Source organism: Anoplophora glabripennis, unplaced genomic scaffold (assembly GCF_000390285.2).
Source record: "Anoplophora glabripennis isolate ALB-LARVAE unplaced genomic scaffold, Agla_2.0 scaffold301, whole genome shotgun sequence".
Classification (NCBI taxonomy): Eukaryota; Metazoa; Arthropoda; class Insecta; order Coleoptera; family Cerambycidae; genus Anoplophora; species Anoplophora glabripennis.
Window position 1 is genome coordinate 454,934 of NW_019416435.1, and position 20,561 is coordinate 475,494.

At 33.6% G+C, this 20,561-nt stretch overlaps 1 protein-coding gene across 1 annotated transcript in view; it reads left to right on the top strand.

Moving 5' to 3' along the window:
* Positions 1-20,561, top strand: part of LOC111691526 — a gene marked incomplete at its 3' end in the record, with an annotated part of 336,616 nt that overhangs the window by 154,162 nt on the left and 161,893 nt on the right. The window contains exon 5 of the mRNA XM_023454534.1: positions 14,522-15,189. Within this exon, the coding sequence (XP_023310302.1) occupies positions 14,522-15,189 (668 nt within the window). The remainder of the gene's footprint in view (positions 1-14,521; positions 15,190-20,561) is intronic.

The window sequence follows — 20,561 nt, forward strand, 5'->3', positions numbered from 1 at the left end:
ACAATATTGATAATGTAATTATATAGGGTGTCCGGAAATTATGCGTCAAGGAGGTGATTCCTCACAAAAAATTAGGGTCACAAAGTCCTATAACAATTTTTCGAAAACTCAATATTAACGGAGATACAGGGTGTCAAAAAATATTTTTTTTATTAGTTTTTCTTAGATAACTTTTTTATTTGTGATTTGATTTTTTCCAAGTCTTTCCTATGAATTACTAGTGCCCTTGTAGATTTATGTTCCAAATATGATGCAAATATTCCAGTGCCAAAGGGCCTAACCTGACCTTAATCTTCGATCCATGGCCCACATTTTTTTTGTTTTCACCGCTTTATAAATTTGAACAGCACCATATTAAAGAGTATCAAAAATTATTTAAAAAAGTATCTCTTGTTGCGATACAATAAAATTAACCGTTTCTGAGAAAAACGACTTCAAACATTTTCATGCGTTAACGCTGCTTTAAACTGATTTTTAAGATTTACAAAGGAGGCTTTGAAAACAATAACTAATGTTGCCTTAGCTGCTTTTGACAGATAATATTTATGTGAATTATTCTGTTGTGATCATTTGTGTGTAATAAGTATCGTGATTAAAACTGATAAAATGAGTAATAATAATAACAATAATAATTATAATAAATATTCGAATGAGGAGCTGCGCGACATGCATTATTATTATGGCTTAGCTGCGAGAAATGCATCAAGAGCAAAACGTTTGTATCGAGATGCATTTCCAAATATGAGAATTCCACGACTGAAGGTGGTTTAGCACTGTCCATCAGAGATTGGGTGAGTTTGGCTCTTTTAAGACGAGGCGGTTTGATGTCGGTCGCCCACGACGAACTCGAACTCCTGGGGCTGAAGTTCGTGTTTTAGATGTGGTTGATAATAATCCTGATATAAGCGTCAGGTTAATTGCATCGCAGGAAAATATTCCCAAAAGCTCAGTCCATGAAATTTTGCAGGAACAACTCCTGCATCCATTCCACTATCAAAAGGTCCAAGCCCTACTCCCTAGAGATCCGATTGCACGACTGAATTTTTGCAGGACAATTATAAATCTCCATGATGGCAACAGAAATTTCATCAATTCAATTCTTTTCATGGATGAAGCTGGATTCGGGCATGATGGTGTAATAAATCTACATAATAAACATTATTGGTGTGACGAGAATCCTCATTTAGTGGTGGAACGTGGGTTCCAGAATAAATTTTCTGTGAATGTATGGGCTGGCATCGTGGGAGATCATTTAGTTGGGCCACATTTCTTTCCTCAAAGGCTTGGTGGTGAGGTTTACCTACACTTTCTACAAAATGATCTGCCAGTTTTGTTGGAAAACGTTCCTATTGGAGTGCGACGTGCAATGTGGCTACTGCATGACGGTGCACCGCCTCATTACAGTTTAACGGTGAGAGAGCACCTCAATGAAATTTTCCCTGAGAGGTGGATAGGGCGTGGTGGATTCATAGAGTGGGCTGCCAGATCGCCCGACTTGAACCCGATCGACTTTTTCCTTTGGGGCTATGTTAAGTCACTGGTATACAGAAGGCCTGTGAATAACGTGGAAGAGCTGAGGCAACGAATTATTGACAGTTTTGCAATAATAAGAGCAAAAGAGGGCATATTCTTCAGGGTTCGTCGCAACTTTCTGAGAAGAATGAATTTGTGTGTCGAAATGGAAGGACAACATTTCGAGAACTTATTATAAGAGCATAGACTAAATAAAAATGTTACTTAATAATGTAGTTAGTGAATAAATTTTGTATTGATGAGTTGAAACTGTGAATATCAGTTTAAAACAGCGTTAACACATGAAAATGTTTGAAGTCGTTTTTCTCAGAAACGGTTCATTTTATTGTATCGCAACAAGAGATACTTTTTTAAATAATTTTTGATACTCTTTAACATGGTGCTGTTCAAATTTATAAAGCGGTGAAAACAAAAAAGTTGTGGGCCATAGATCGAAGATTAAGGTCAGGTTAGGCCGTTTGGCACTGGAGTATTTGCATCATATTTGGAACATAAATCTACAAGGGCACTAGTAATACATAGGAAAGACTTGGAAAAAATCAAATCACAAATAAAAAAGTTATCTAAGAAAAACTAAAAAAAAAATTTTTTTTGACACCTGTATCTCCGTTAATATTGAGTTTTCGAAAAATTGTTATAGGACTTTGTGACCCTAATTTTTTGTGAGGAATCACCTCCTGAAGTCTTGACACATAATTTCCGGACACCCTGTATAATTGTTTATTTTATTTCGATTTTATTAATAAATTACTTCAGTGTAATTTAAGGTTTTTTTTTATACGACACATTCGTTTTCGAGATATAGAGCGTTAAAGTTATGAATCAAATAAAACATTTCTTAGTTAGTTAGTTCGATTCTGGTATGTAAAATTTTTTAAATTAATGTCCCATCAAAGCATTTGCAAAATTTTGTGAATGAAAATTACCATATTTCTGAACCTTGTATCAGAAGGCTCAAATAATGTTGGCTATTAAAATTCTAGAGAGCACCGTTTGTAGAATATCGGGTGTTAAGATTACAAAAGAAATTGTGTGACGTTGAATTTAAAAATAAAAGACTGAAACCGCAGAATAGAATTACAAAGAAACATGTTAAAAAGTGGGGTTCACAGTACGCCTACCAATCAGTAAATCTACGAATACCGAATTTCATTTTAATAGAGTAGCAGCCATAAATAACTTACTATTCGGATTTCTTGTACATAGCTGGAGCATTTCATAACAGTACCTATGACTGACTCCATCCAAAGGATGCCAGGAGGGTTACATTTACACTACTTCTAAACTACCACGGTTAGGGTGGCTGTGAGGCAAGGATGTACGTAAGGTGGAATTCAGCAGCGGAGCAGTACTCGTGCTCTGTGGCCTCCATCGAAGGTGAACTTTTATGAAAGCCTACGCTGATGACCATGTCATATTCTTTTCAGGGAAACTGTCAAAAGTTTTTAATGAGTTTGCACAAAGGAACCTAAGGAGAACCGATAATTTATGTATAAGACTAAAAAGTTAATCCATCCAGTCGATCTGGTCTTCAGTGGTTCCGAAAGGTAAAATTTCTAACAGTTACTCGGGATTATATCAATCTGGATAGCTGATATTGATAGACAATTATAAAAGGTCACTGCGTCCTTTTGGACTTGCACGAGGACTTTGAGAATTTCAATTCGATGCAGCTGTGGTGTGGTGGAACGCTGTTTGGAGGGTCATTACTAATCAGCACATAAATTAATTACAACGACGATACAGCTACCAAATAGGTACTGCTGTCCTGCCATTTCTAGAACTATATCTCGTGATTCAGGGATAGGCAAGCAATACTTTATACCGACTAACAACGGGATATGATTGGGCAAAGATTAAGACTGGAGTGATATTCAAAGAACTAGTAGATGACAATAAAACTCTTGCAGCTATTTGCGACAAGGAATTTCCTACATTTTACAAAGATATTTTAATGGCGATGACTTGTGTTGTGGAATATGATGTTGGTTCGATTGCATACTGAGTGTTTGATTGCTATGAGGCGTAACTTCTCGGCCACCGGCTCGGGCTCGGGTTGATATACCGCCGATAGTCCAAGCATTCCATCACGGATTAATGTTAAATTTGCAGAAATTATTACCTGGACAAAAAAAATATGACCGTATAGAAAATTAAATTTTAAATCGAGTTTGTTGTTCTTTAAACTCGATCCAAAATGGCGAACATGGTTAAAAAAAAATCGCAAAGTTGCAAAAACGGTTTTTCTAAAATAACCAAAAAAATATAGCACCGTTCGAAAAATTTTAAATGAGAAAGTTGTAGGTTTTAAAAAGATCTATCGACTGATTTTTTGTAAGTATCGATTGCTTTGTTACTTTTCGAGATATATAGAAAAAACCGTTAAAAATCTTCTCTTCTCTCTTCTTCTATAACTCGTTTACATTTACGTTCGCATACTTGCTATTTACTGCAAGCATAGCCCGCGGTAAGCCAAAAAAGTACATTTTTGAAAAATTAAAAAATATTAATTATTTTTCGATATATCGATTTTTTGAAAAAAAAGGCGCTCTCGAAAATTGGCTAGATCTTCTCAGCGGATAGTCCTACAGTCCTACGATTTTCGGTTTATTTTTTTCGTAAAAAGTTATATTATCATGCTGTTAAAAAATGTTGACGATTTTATTAATTTTAAGGATCAAAAAATGAGTTGCACTTTTTTTGGGTATGTATTTTTCAAATAACTATTTGAATTTTTATTTTATGAAAATGACTTTTAAAGAAAGAAAATGCTGACATTTGTTCACGAATTTAAAGAAAAATGTTTTTCTACGACCTTTTGGAACCGAGATAATTTTTGTATTTAAAAAAAAGTAGGGGGAAGCGGCGCGCGCTCACTGAAAACTGATGACATGCAGTATAAATGGCTCGCGCTTGCAAAATCTTTGATATCTCGGCTTCTGAACCACGTACAAAATTCCTTTTGTACTTAATCTTGGGTAGCTAAACACGAATATTATAGTCATTTTCGCCTTAGAAGCAAAATAGTCCCGTAAATGTTTAGTTTTTATTTAATTCACATTTTTTTGCATATATCGTCATTTTAATAATTAATAATATTACAGTATTTTTCGTGTAATACCTTTTTTTTTCTTCATTAATCACACTGACGTACTTGTTGCTGGCTTTTTAACAATTACTTCATCATTTCAATAATTAATTAATTCTGGTGTAAAATAAGATTAAAGAATTTAATTTATTTACAAAAATATTTAATAGTTATACAACTATGTATAAAATATCTATAAAATTATTACAATGAAAACTAAAATTATTTATCGAATGAAATTCTTCTTTTCTTTGTCGGATTGTCTTTTGATTCATTTTCTTGTTCGTCTTCCATATTTTCGTGAAAAAGTATAATGAACGTAAAATAAATGTAAATTAAATAAAAACTAAACATTTACGGGACTATTTTGCTTCTAATGCGAAAATGACTATAATATTCGTGTTTAGCTACCCCAGACTAAGTACAAAAGAATTTTTGTATGTGGTCCAGAAACCGAGATATCAAAGATTTTGCAAGCGCGAGCCATTTAGACTGCACGTCATCAGTTTTCAGAGCGAGCGCGCGCCGCTTCCCCCTACTTCTCCGGCCGGTCCAGCTGACGCACTCGGCGCTTGCACGCTTCAGTTTATTACTTAATTACTAATACTAAAAATCAAGTAACCATATCCTACTATTTCTTTTTGAAAATATAAGTATTCAATATTAACCTCCATCAAGCGCATCGCTGTAAAATGTTAATTGCGTCTTCTAAATTTTTTTTAAATAAAAAAATCATCTCGGCTCCAGAAGGTCGTAGAAAAACATTTTTTTTTAATTCGTGGAAAAAATGTCAGCAGTTTCTTTCTTTAAAAGTCATTTTCATAAAATAAAAATTGAAATAGTTTTTTGAAAAAAACACACCCAAAAAAAGTGCAACTTTTTCAATCATTTTTTGATCCTTAAAATTAATAAAATCGTCAACATTTTTTAACAGCATGATAATATAACTCCTTACGAAGAAAATAAACCAAAAATCGTCACTATGGGGCTATCCACTGAGGAGATCTAGTCAATTCTCGAGAGCGCCTTTTTTTCAAAAAATCGATATATCTCGAAAAATAATTAATATTTTTAAATTGTTCAAAAATGTACTTTTTTGGCTTGCTGCGGGCTATGCTTGCAGTAAATAGCACGTATAGGAACGTACATGTAAACGAGTTATAGAAGAAGAGAAAAGAAAATATTTTGAACGGTTTTTTCGATATATCTCGAAGAGTAACAAAGCAATCGGTAGGTACTTACAGAAAATCAGTCGATAGATCTTTTTAAAACCTACAATTTTCTCATTTAAAATTTTTCGATCGGTGCTATATTTTTTTAGTTATTTTAGAAAAACCGTTTTTTGCAACTTTACGATATTTTTTAACCATGTTCGCCATTTTGGATCGAGTTTAAAGAATAACAAACTCGATTTAAAATTTAATTTTCTATACGGTCATATTTTTTTTGTCCAGGTAATAATTTCTGTAAGCATTTCTCTATAATGCTTGGACTACGAGTCCTCGGGCGGGAGCGCCACGTTGCGTGACTCGCTACGATACCGGAGCATAAATATCCGTTCGGGTGAAGCGGTTTGTTCTGGTTCTGCTTTCACCGGAAGTGCCGGATAGTTAAATACCTGCATGTCGGCGAGGGGGCTCCCAGAAGGTTCACGTACTTCCATCTTTACGACTTCCGTAGATAGATAGCGTGGAGACTTGCACTCCTCCTCCGGTGATGACGAGATGGTCTGGATGCTTGGGAAGAATCGACTGCTCAGCTGGTCCATACTCCATGATTTAATTTGTTGTCTAAGAACGTTACACAACACAATTCTTTAGAGGTTTACTAACCCTGGTAGAGTCCGATAGTTCTTTAGAATCACTGTTTCCAAATTTTAAGATCTGCGCTAAAGAGCCTGATGATTCTAGAGTCTTTTTCACTGTCTTTTGTGTGGCAAAGCATAATTGTTTATGGGTTTTTTCCAAGAGGGCCTATGGAGCTTTATGAGCTTTGGTTTAGTGCACGGCCTCATTGGAGAGCTCATGTATGGTAAGCTTTATGAGTTGTATAGAGGTGGAGGCAGATGGATGCGTGATGGGCGAGTGTCAGCGTTGTGCTACTTTGTTGTATGATTTTTTGGTGAGAGAATCTAACTCGGTAAAAAGAAAACATTGGTTTAAATGCTTTATTTGGGCTTAATGAATACAAATTGGATTGTATTACATGATTTAGATTCGTATGCGTACGAGAATTTTTAACGTGTACACACACTGGACAGGTATCATACCTGGTTACTTAACTGCAGTCGACCAGAGTCCAGAGTTGATGTTTGTATTCGACCTCGTTCAAACGACCGGATTGCCTTTTATTCTGCAAGGAACTTGCATCTCTCCGGTAAAGTGGCACTCTCTGGAATGCATCCCGCTCTAGGACATCTTCCATTTACGGCCCTTTAGGATTTTTGAAGATTTCTGAAACATTCGGATTAATGTTTGGCATTAGATTATACTTAGGCCTGATTTTCGTTTTATTCGGAAAATTTTGATTTTTTCGAAATTGGACGTAAATTGCTATCTCGACTGCTATCTCGACGCTCAATTCAGGCAACTGATGAAGGGATTGTTGCGTTTGAGCGATTATTTCACTCTCTTCTCGCCGTTCCGATTTCGTCGCTGGTGGCTCAGGTCGCTGTAGTGGTCTTCGACGATTTTGGCCGCCTTGTGTGAAGCGGTCAGAAGTCGCAGGATGCTGGTTAGGTCTCGAAGGAGCTCGTTTGGTTTTTGATGGTTCCAAGACAGATGAGGGTTCTGTAGCATATTGAAGTGAATTCATTTTGTGTTTTGGGAAGTATACCCCGATCTTCTAGGCTGAGGTATTCTCTACCTCTGCTTATACATAATAAAATTTCAGGAGGTATATGAACCAGTATACAAGTTTTTATCCCACAGGAACACTTCCCGCACCGTCTCAGAGTATGTCAAGGTGTAGGAAGAATGATTATTATGTGATCTGGGTGCCACAGATAGTATATGGCTAGAACTGTAATCGGTGTACCACAATGTTATCTAACAAAATCCATTGATTTATTAGATAAAAAAGCGATCAATCGAAAAATGGTCAGGCAGATCTGGTTTGCGACAAGCCTGGCTTGCATGCTAAGCAACATTAATGTTAATTGTTATATAACTTTTAAGAAGCCTTAGACATCTTAAACTTCTCAATAGAATGTAACTCAACTCCAATTCAAGATGCAGTATATGTGAACACAATGACGAGGATTCCATACACATTCGCCATGACTGTGACAGTTTAATAATGGAAAAACAAATATCTGCGGATAGCATTTTTATCACCTCAAAAAGACTCCACCAGAGCTAGTGCTTGCCTTCGCACATAGGCGAACCTGTTTCAAGCTTTACTACTAACGGCATACACAATGGATTATAAGACCTGAGTGCTGCGAGCTACTGCAATGCTTCACAAAAAAAGCAACTGTGAAGAAGAGAGTGATATGTTCCTCGGAACGTCAAATCTACACCTATAGGTATGGAAAAAAATACATATTGAAAATATACACAAATAGCTACAATTTGTGTCACACAATATAGAAGTTATAATTTTGCAAAACACATTCACTTTCTATTTTCTCAAAAGGTACACAAAATTATTGATACCCACGGAACATTTAAAATTTCTTCAAATATGATGAGAACTACAACTGATCACGGAACATTTAAAATTTCTTCAAATATGATGAGAACTACAACTGATACCAGAACTAGCACAGGATGGGCTCATTCAGCAATTTTTTTTTATTTGCTTAACGGAATTGCAATTTTATATCGCCTACAAGTCATCCAAAAAAAATCATAAACTGAGGCGCTGAGTATCTGCTAAAACGGCGTGTGTGACGTCACCGCATGGGAAACCGATGCCGTTTGCTTGCGTGTGTTGTCAGTCAGTCGGGTAGTCGGGTTTTAATTGCTTATGGAAGGCACAGAACAGAAAAAAATTACAAATATTTTATTGTTCCCAGTGTGAGAGCACTTGTGTGAAGACGCCCAAGAAAATAATAATGTGCCCGTAATTCTGTCGTGCGGATCTAAAATCAATAGTCTATTAGTCTCTACTTCGATTTGTTTTTTGTAATATCTTTTATTTTAAAAATGACTTATTTTGAAAGCAGCAAAACTACCCTGCGTAATTTAGGTATGTAGTAAATACGTTTGTATCCTCTCGTGAATATTATACAAATACCTCGACAAATACCTATAAGTACCTACTAAGTATTTATATAAAAATACATAATAAGTATTGTATTATTATTATACAATTTATAAGATATTACGTAGATTTTATGTAGTTTCCATGGGAATAAAAATAGTAATAAGAATTTTGTATTTGATTAGGTAAATCTTTGAAGACTGTGACAGAAACGGTTTCGTCCAATTAAACACAAAGTACTTATTCTTATTTACTAGTCTTATTGTACAAAACATCAAAACTTTCTCTACAAATGTACTTTAAAGAAGCTTTACACGTTATTGAAACATAACCTTTGCATTTTCACTCCTCTCATCTCAGCACTGATAAAGTCGTGGTTTTTATTAAAAAATCCATAACCATTAACAAAACCTACTTCTGACAAAAAATTATAGATGCAGAAACTCATCTGGAAGTAGCGCCAAGCCGGCTGACCGTCCCATGCGGTGACGTCATTGCATTACCACGGTTGAGACAAATATTATAATTTTAAAAATCATATAGTTTGAAAACCGCTCAACGGATTGCGTTGAAATTTTCAGGATCGACTAATCATGAGCAATACTTTGGTTATACGTTTTTGAAAATTTATTGAATGACCCCATTGATACTAATATAAATAAGGCGCAATATCCATAAGTATTACAAGTACGTTTTACTGTTCACATCATCAAGGATAGATCTAATCCAATATTTTTTAACCAGTATACATGCAAATACAAATGTAAAAATATAGTAAAATATGTTTTTCTAAGTATTTTCTCAATACCAACATATTACTTTACTACTACAAACACAGACATATTGTGGAATTTAATATGATAATATTATAAAATTTTATTTCATTAAAAGTAATACATTTTTCTGTAGAATTACACGGCTATACATTTTATAAATGACTATGACAGATTGTTGGCACAATGAGAGGCGCCACTAAATAAACTTGTGATCCTGGAAACCTGCAAGACAAGCTGAATACATCAAAATCTGAATCATTTTTCAGAAAAAAAACTACATAATCAAGCTAAAATAGTTAAATTAGTTAAGATACTTCTGATCTAATAATTCTTATTTAATATTTCCTTTTACTTTGATGTTTTGTATTGTTCTAAATCAGATATTTCAGGAAATTGCAGACCGACCTTTTAGATCCCTGGGCTGCTTTGTATAAAAGTTTTTCGTTTCATACCCTGGAGCAGGCGGAACCAAAGCAAAAGCTACAAAACCATCGGTAGAGCGTTTATTAAGTTGGTGGTAATTAAGTTTCAGGAATGAGGTGATTGTATCGGATGCATTTGAAGTTCATTTAATGTTCACAAGTCACGATATTTCATTAGCCTCGGAATATTCTTTGTCTAAGGATTTGCTGATTACTGACTTTAATAATGTTATGACCATTTGCAATGGAATTTGGCGTGTGGCGTGTAAAGATAGTCAGTCCGACACTGGTTCCAATAATAATTTGTGATTCACTTGAAAAAAGAATCATAATATCGAAACATTATTATTCAACGAAACTAAAGAACAGCAAAAAGAAACTTAATTTTGACTTTATGTTAACATTATGGTGAAATATATATACTGTGCTGTAAAATTATCGTCGTTGATCTTTTTGAATTAAGCCCTTAGGGTAATGAAAGCATATACAGGGTGTTCTGAAAGTCCATCAGGAAAGTAGGGAGGTTATTCTACGGATTAAAATAATGGCATTATGTAATGACATTTTTTTTTCGAATTGACAATTGTTTGCAAGTTACAGTTGTACTCAGTTCAATTTTTTTTTATATTTCTTTTTAAATAACTTATTTAATTCAAATTGGATTCGATTTGGCACACCCACTAAGTAGATGAAGCTCTATTGGACTAGTCAGAGAAAAGTTTTATTATGCGCCGCTAGAGGGCACTTTACATAAAATTTGTTTTGTTCATAACTTTTTTCTCACAGAAATTTAAACATTATTGAAAAGAGAAATAGTATCAGGAAAAATATGTATTTTTCATTAAAGTCGATAAATGTAAGCGTTTAGCAAGAAATCCCTATTAAAGTTGTATTAATCATCAAATTTTTTATAATTCTTTCTGTAATTAATCAAGTTGACATGCTTCAAATAAATATCATTAGTAAGTTTGGTGTTACGAATTGTAACGAAAATTGTTTAAAGCAGGTAGGTATATAAGTTTGATTTTTCACCATATTCGTTTTCGGCTGTATAATAGCATTGTGGAAAAATAAGATAACGATAATGAATTTACTAATAATATTTTATTTACTAACAAAGCTGGTTTTACGAGATACGGTATTACAAATTATCATAATACGATGAGTATCTTCATGCATACCATCATCGGAGATAGTCTCTTAAAGGTATGGGACGGAATCATAGGAGATCAACTACTGGGTCCTCACTTCTTTAATGAAACTTTAAATGGGGACGGCTACTTGGAATTTCTTCGAACCCATCTTTCAGATTTGCTTGACGATGTTCTTGTCAGAATAAGAGCAAATATGTGGCTTCTACAAGATGGCGCCCGTGCGTATTTAGATGAAGTATTTCATAATCTTTGGATAGGGACAGATGGAGAGTAACTTGAGCACCTCGATCACCAGATCTCAATCCAATGGATTTATTTCTTTGGAGGCACTTAAAGCCGATAGTTTCTGAAACACCTATAAATGACGTCAACGATCTACGACAAAGAATTTCCGGTGGGTGTGAACTGATTCGAAACAATATCGGTATTTTTAATCGTGTCAGATTTTTAAAAAGTATCAGAAAATGTACTAAAGTGAATGGAGGTTATTATGAATAGTTGTTATGATAAAATAGCACTGAAAATCTGTTATACTTTGTTAGTCAACATCTATTTTCTATTATTATTATGATTATTATGAGTATTATGATAATTTGTAATAGTATCTCTTGTAAAACCAGCTTCGTTAGTAAATAAAATATTATTAATAAATTTATCATCCTCATCTTATTTTTCGACAATGCTATTACAGAGCCGAAAAAAATAATTATGGTGAAAAATCAAATTTATACCTGCTTTAAATAATTTTCGTTGCGATTCTTAACTTCAAACTTACTATAGTCTGTTTAGAAATGAAAGAGAGTAATAAAAGTTTATTATGTATGCAAATCGTAAATAAATGTAGTACTGGTGCTTATATTCAATATTTTTATATTAAAAAAACTTTGTGCGATCGGACTGTACTAAATTGTAGCAGGTAGCTAAAATTTAATCCTCGACAATCCGTCTTTGTATATGCCGCTTCAATTTCTCCGTCCATTTCTCTTATTATAAGTAAACAATATAAAAACAGCATTTCAAAACATGAGGCTACTTTAAGCATCATAAACGGGTTAAGAGGGTTTTTAGTAATTCAAATAAAATTATTCAATATTATTATCAAAATATTTGTTTAAATTTAATGAATAGACTTTTATTCCACACAAAAATATATGTATTTTGAAAATTTAAATTATGGTGAGTAAATATAGTGTTGTATAAATGCACAATAAAGAAAATAAAAAAGTAGGAATATTAAAATTCATTCTCTGAATATTCTGATGAATTATCTTCGTCTCCTAGATTGATAACGATAGGTTCCACAGTAACGTCAATTAAATTATCGAGTTCCCACATTTTCTCCTCTTCTTTTTGTACATGATGTATACATCTTTGCCAGTTATCTGCAGTTACTCGTTCCCAGGAATTTTTTAACAAAATTTTCACGTCACTTAATTTAAACGTCGTATTATTTCGCCCTACATCTCCTTTTACCTGCGCCCAGACTAATTCGATTGGGTTAAGTTCACAGTGATAAGGTGGTAACCGTAGTACCGTTATTTGGCGATTTGTTGTCATTTCATCGATAACATATTTTTTCTGATCTTTATTAAGATTGACAAGTGTCAACAGTTCCTTTTTCACCATATTTGTTACAAAAGAAATGTTTCTTCCGGATAACCATTGAATTATATCGGCTTTCCTCCAAGCAGTCGTAGGCGTCCGCTCGGTCTGCCGCGAATGGTAACTGGCATTATCCATGACAATTACAAACCCCGGAGGAATGAGATCCAACATCTGTGTAAAATACTCTTCGAAAACATCTGCGTTGATGTTTTCGTGATAGTCACCTGTATTTTTAGATTCAAATAAAAGTAAACCGCCATCTACAAAACCACTGGCACTACCTATATGTGTCACTATTAATCTTCGCCCTTTACCTGAAGGTGCCTTGAACCCTGTTGAAAGTCCATCCAAAAATGCTTGTCGAAAACTTTTTACATTTTTATCTTGCCATAATTTTGTTACAGTATATCCCTCGTTGACCCAAGTTTCGTCTAGATAATAAATATTCCTCCCTTCGTCACGGAATTTTCTAATTGATCTTAAGTAGGATCATCGCCAACAGATAATTTCATCTTTATCTGAACTGACTTCCTGTTCTGCTTTTCCCAGCAAAAATTCAACTCTCGTAAGACGGCCCATAATTTGCTTCTACTGATTTTTGGCAAATCGTTGTCCTCTGAAAGTTCACTTAAAATTTTGTTTAGCGTTGGTATTTCTTTTTTAAAATAAAATGAGTGTACATTTCTGCGAATGACATTTTTGAAGAAATCATCTGTAACGACTTTTGACCTCCCTGTAGGTGATTTTGGGGGATTTACAGTATCTTGTTCATTTTTTGTTTCCTTTAAAAGTCTGTAGATAGTCAATTTTCCAATCCCTGTCATTTTTGTTAGCATTAGTGTTACCCGATAATTACCTGAAACGAAATATTACCACGCCCATGGCCGGTTCTTATTTCGGGGTTTTATTACTCTGTTTCATTTCCAAACAGAGTATAATGACATTTATTTAAAGCATGGCAACTTGATTAATTATAGAAAGAAATATCAGTTTGATGATTAATAAAACTTTTATAGCGATTTCCTGCTAAACGGTTACATTTATCGGCATGAAGAAAGAAACAAATTTAGAATTCTATGTAAAGTGCTCACTAGCGGTACCTAATTAAACTTTTAACTGACTGGCCCAATAGATCTTCGTCTACTTAGTGGGTGTGCCAAATGAAAGAGTAACCAAACTTGAATTAAATAAGTTATTTGAAAAGTAAAATAGAAAAAAATTGAACTTTGACAAGCTGTTACTTGCAAACAATTGACAATTCGAAAAAAAATTCATTACATACTGTTACTATTTTAATCCGCAGAATCACCTAACGGAGTTTCCTGGGGAACTTTCGGAACATCCTGTATATTCACCTATATTGGTACATAATTATACTAGGATATTCATCGTACACACACCACAAAAAATTATTCGTTTGTAATGACTGCCCTTCATATTGTTTTCCTGTCAAATTACTCAATTAGCGGTTTTGGTGCTTACGCCTCATTGCATTATTAACGACAGCAATGGTTAGTATACAATATACAGCAAAGATTTAACAGTTTTTAAAATAAACTAATAACTTATTCATCTATTTTTACTTTAATTTCTTTCTGCAGTGTAGAGCACGATATTGGTACTTAAAGCCTTTCAAGATAGAAGCCGGTTAAATTTTTACCTCCGTCCTTTAAATATCATCTCAGTATTTTTCAAAATCATCACTTAAATTTCTCTAATTTGTTCTTTTATTTCCAGCTGTCGTGTTGTGCCTACCTGCAGACGACCTTGGAAAAGTTGTTTTGAGTCTAATCAACGACTTCCAGCTCCACAGCCAGAACACACTAAGCGTCTTCGTAGACGTTTTCAACTTACCAAGTTGGCTGCACTACTTCCAAAACTCTACGGAACCTTGGGAGTTTAACGTTACAAACATTGCAGACAATATAAAGATAGACATTAAAATGAACGCATTGATTTTTACGAACAATAAATTTGTACATTTAAACTTAGAGAACTATGTCGTAAGGAATATTAGAAACACGTTGGAAGTTAATAGCAATAGTGACAACGCGATTAGTTTTATGTTAGGCGATTTCCGGTCGGACGATTCGTTGCGACCTCTGTTATTTGTTCGAGCGGACAATTCTAGTGGATTTTTTGTAGAAAAAGTGACGAATAATCTAGAGGAGTGGTCTCTGAAACACAAACAATTAGATGAATGCGACAGTTGCAAATCCGACTTGGAAAAGACTTTAAGTGTTTTAGTTATTTTGGGATGCTCGTGTTTGTTCGTCTCCGTTATTTTAGCGGCAGCTGCCCTGGCGAGAAATCAGCTTATGAAGAAGAGAGTATCGAAAGGGCCTTACAAGGTCCTTTTGACTGCAACGGATTTTGTTTTCCCTCAGATAGCTGATAGTCGTAGGGTGAGTATAATCTTAAATTTATTTGCTATGGACAAAAGTGTGGAATACATTTATTACGTTATAAACAGGCAGTTTTTGAAAGTAGGTCGTCCAAGGTAAAACTGACATTTATATAGTGGGGGTCGATATTAACCGTGTTACCTATAATCCATAAGATATTTGTCGAGATAGAATTATTATTCTAAGAAAATAATAAGCCAATAAAGTTCTGTTATCGGAACTACTGTAACAATTTACCGCGGCAGGGGCGTGCCTTGAAATTTTCCGCAGATATCTTTCTACCTCGGGTGTCGATTACCACGACAAGGGCGTGCCTTGAAATTTTCCACCAATGTCTTTCTACCTCAGGTGTCGAATGCGGTTAATTCCAAGAAAGTGACGTAGGGGTCTTCTAAAAATTCTATTTCAAAAGGTATCGTATGGACTATACTATTATTTTAACTTTCTGAGCTATCATGATAGGACATTCATTTATGATAGGAATTATATTTCATTTTAATTGCTATTAATTTCTTAATAAACTTTCTGGCAAAATAAAGATGCCTATCACGGGGATATAGAAAACGGTGAAACATACAGGGTGATTCTAATGAGAAAAACGTTGTTTCAATAGACACCATTGAATTGAAAACGGTGGTTTCGTATTTTACTTTATATATTTTTAATGTTATTATCAGCTTTAAAGCGAAAAGAGAACCATTTTTCAAGGTAACTTTTTATGAAAATTTTTAAAAAATTTGTCGTTTTCGTTTCGCTTTCGATTTTCCGTTGTCAAATTTATTTATTTGATACATTTATTCTAAGAAAGCCAGCATGCAATTTACAGTGACTTCTTTAGGATTTAGGATTTAATTTCTTTTATTAACTTTAGACTCAAATTTTTATGTTTTCTGAAAAGAAAAGTTTTATACTTTAATGAAATTATATTTTTGTACCATATTTAAATTTTGTATTTGTTTAATAACACAGGCACACAAAAAAATGTCAAGACCCAGAGGGTAGACCCCCCTACCTCTCCGTTTTTGGGGTCGCTGAAACCGAATATGACCATAAAAAAAATTTAACTAGCCATTTCCCCGTTACTACCCCCCATACACCCCCTTCTGGGAGATGAAATGTCAATTCTCATACAAAGTTGAGTAGGGTGTGTATTCCTATGTTTTCTGGGCCACTAAGAACGAAGAAGACTACCAAAAATGAATTAGACCCCCTCGTTACCCCCTAGGGTCTCTTTACCACACCCTTCTGGGAGTTAAAATGTCAATTCTCATACAAAATCGAGTAGGGTGAGTATTCCTTTGTTTTCTGGGCCACTAAGAACGAAGAAGTCTACCAAAAATGAATAAGACCCCCTTGTTACCCCCTAGCGTCACTTTACCACCCCCGTACACCCATTTATGGGGGTTGAAATGTCAATTTTCATACAATGTCGAGTAGGTTGTGTACGCCTACGTTATTTAGGCTGCTGAAAACAAATGTGGGTGACAAAGGGTGCTGAGGGTTGATGAGGGGGTTGGATTCATTTCTTCTTTGTTTTCAGCAGCCTAGAAGGTGTAGGCATACACAACCCATTCGACTTTGTATGAAAATTTAAACTTCAACTACCATAAAAGGGTGTATGGGGGTGGTAAAGTGAAAAATATGCTTTTATTAGTTTTTCTACCAACAGTAGGTAATGATTTCAACTTGTACTTCTACAGACATGGGTATCTTCTTCCCAATCTTTAAAGTGCATAACTAGTTACGACGATGATTTTTCAAGTATTTATCCTTTAGTATCTATGAGATATTCATTGATATCTAATATGATATGATATTCATAAAATGCATTCATTACTTATGAACATTATTTCTGAGTACTGAATTCTGAGTACATACTTAAAAGTATAAATACGAATGTTGAATACTGTCAATTAATACTTGAATATTAAATACTGCTTATGAATAGCCAGCTCTGGTTATTATACAACAGTAAATGTTTGTGTCGTATTTTTCATAGACTTCTTGATTCCTTCTACAGAAAAGCTTTTTTGTGTGGATTCTTATCAACCGTTTTACACAACAAGCCGGCGATACGATTAAAAGCATGGAAATTTTTTTATAACATATTATCTACGGCCCTTTCCAAACATAACGCCTTCAGTTTCTTATTTGCTTGGATCTTCCAAAAAATATTTGCAGGATCAGAAGTTTACAGATGATAATTAGGTAACTGAGGCTGTGCAAAATTGGGTTTAAGCTGTACCAAAAGGCTTTTTTGTAAAGAGCAGAATACACAGAAGGGTTCTATCAAAAAATAAGATACAGACGGCTTTTATGAGCGCTCTCGTAGCAATGTTAATAAGCAGTCCCTGTTATTTGAGTACTAATTAATCTCATTATTAATAGAAAATAAAGCTACTGCTGGTTCAGTTTAATGACACTAAAATTTCAAATTGATTATACAGGGTGATTCAGAACTTATCCAAAAAAAAAATCTGGATGTACAGGGGACCCTTACAAATACAATTTTGTAAAGAAAAAATCAAAATGGTCAGTTCGAAATTGATTTAAAAATACACTTCTGCACGGCACTGGAAACTGGTCCACTGTAAAACCTGACCTCTCACAATGCGACCGGTATGGCGGCGTGATAAAAACGGACAGAAATATGTAAATAGAATTTTATCACACCTATTTTATATATCGGCAAATTCGAATGCTTTTGCCTTTATTAATTATTAATAAAATTAATTTGTGTTTTTAAATAATAAAATCATTTGACATACCCGATGCTGCAACAGCAATTATTCAAAATTTTATCCACTCACGTGTAAACACATTTGGGTCCGTCTTACTCACTTTCTACGAACTAACACAAATGATGTCTTGTTTCACCATAACACAAACGCTTCACCATAAATTAAAACGATATCCATCAACTCCGAGTATACGCAAACCATTTTTGACACTAACTACCCATTTTTGACACCAACTACTAAAAACGTATTATAAAAACAACAGATAACAGGTAAATATCGCAACGATGATTGCAAAATCCGAATTCAGTATTCGGAGTCGATGAGGCCACGTGGCAAATGATGCTAGAGACTACAGTTGTCCAGCTATGTAGTGGTTTAATGTGCTATAACTTCAATCATTTATTTTCTCAGAAACTAAGGATTTTACAAAAATTTTTTTTACAATATTGACTCCATTTCTCACGCCGCATCTATTCCCAAATTTTTTTGGATAAGTTGTGAATTACCCTGTATAAAATAAAGTAAATTTCTGGTACATCAAATCTCTATTCTTATTTTAAACTTTACCTCTATACTGGTCAAATCCGCATTTAGGTGAAACTAACTGAACTTTCTGGTTGGTCGAGTAGAAACTTATTTCTCCAACGTCGCGTCGTCTTCAATAAAACATAATTTTCAGTAATTCTTAAGAAAATTTAATATCTACCGGTTTTTTTTCTCTAGTTAAGTACCATTCGTAGAATTTATAATTGATTATTAAGCAGATAAAGGGAACAATTTAGTCTGCCGAATTTTAGGTATTCTATATTTATTTGAAAAATTTCAAGCGTAATATCTTTTGAAGGAGATAAAAGAAGTGGATATACCAAAGGGCTCTTGTTTATTTTTTCAACATTCTTTCAACTAAACAATAATTTATATAAATAAATATATTGGATAATATTTGCCATATTTGTATCAAATTATTCATTATTATTATTCCACTTCAATATTTATTTAATGATTAAATACTGCAACAAAATATTTTGTATAACCATCTTTCTTTGTAGTTATTAAATTTTTTCTTCACTTTATTGAAGTTATAGTTGGACAAAGTTTTTTAAGGATTTATCCACGTCTAGCCATATCGTGACTAACGATATTTTTTTATGTTGTCTAGGATCACTATCAGTTTTACGAGATATATGAGATTTTTAACTTACGTAAGGACAAGTTCTAAAAGTTGCTTTAATCTGGTTACTGTCTCCAGACATTATCTTTTATATTGCGTCGAAATAATGAATAACAAAAAGAAAATAATGCGATCCGTTAGGCAAGCAACATGTTTATTTTGTAGACTTAAGGCAATAGATATCCGACTTTGTCTAACTAATTTGGGATTAAAATGTCAGCTGTGTTCATTCGCGTCACATATTGCATATCCAATTAATAGCAAAATATAATTAATACAATTTAGCCTTTTCGTCACCCACATAATTACTCTGTTAATAAATTTAAATGATATGCATAAACTGCCTATGTTCAAAGAATTCCTACTTTTCCTTATATTTACATCTAAGCTGATTTAACTCAAGAAATTTTCGCGAAGAGAATATAAATTAATTCATACCGACATGCATTTGTCAAAAACTTGTGGTAAGTCTTTTTCTTTCTATCCAGAGTTTTATACATTGAGCTCCGAGATACTAAGGTCAGTTCTGACCTTTTGCACGGAAAAAGTATGTTTGTTTTAAAAATTACTACATCATTATGATAATTTTGCGGAAAAAACTACATCTGTAATAATAGGTACCTATGTAAAAAGTATTTTTGTTTAAATCCGCAAAAAAGTGGTTTACCTTTATTGCATTAAAATTTAGTAATATTATCCTACTGAATACAATTTATGTCTGCGTCTGTGTTTGTAGTAGAAGTAGTGTTAAAAAATCCAAATATACAGGGTGATTTATTAATAATGCTACGCTTTTTAAAGGAAGATTGTTAACGTCAAATTATGACAATTGAACTGAATTCTACAGGGTGTTAAAGTCAAATAAATATTTTCGATTTTTTGCAATATTTTCAAATCCTAAAATATTATTCTGCTAGCATCGTATGTTGATAAGATATTGTTATATAATTAATTTCAAACCGATTTTCTTGTTTCTATCTTTAACGCGTCATTATATTATTATACAGGGGAGTCGGGGAGAATCGCACCAAACTCCAGAAATGGATTCTAAACGTCAAAACAATATGAAAAAAACTCAAATGTTGTTATGCGATTTTCATTTGTATAGCATAATTACAAATCTAAAAAATTTGAAATTTAGAGTCAAGTAGATGAATTTATTTTTTATTGATTATTTTTGCAATAAATATGAAAACCACAACATTTTTGAATAAAGAATGACCTTTGAAATGAGGTATCACAAGCCTCTACTTCCTATTTAAAAATTCAGGGGTTGCAACTGTCACTCACAGGGGGTTTTCAGAAATCGATGTGTCTCTAGATTTTTATAAATATACACATTAATAATTGAGATACCTACTTAATTTATTCCATTTGGCTGTTCCACACTGTATAAATTGTATCGAAGTTAAATACATGATTTTAAAGAATAAAAGTAAATTGAAAATAGATTTTAATTT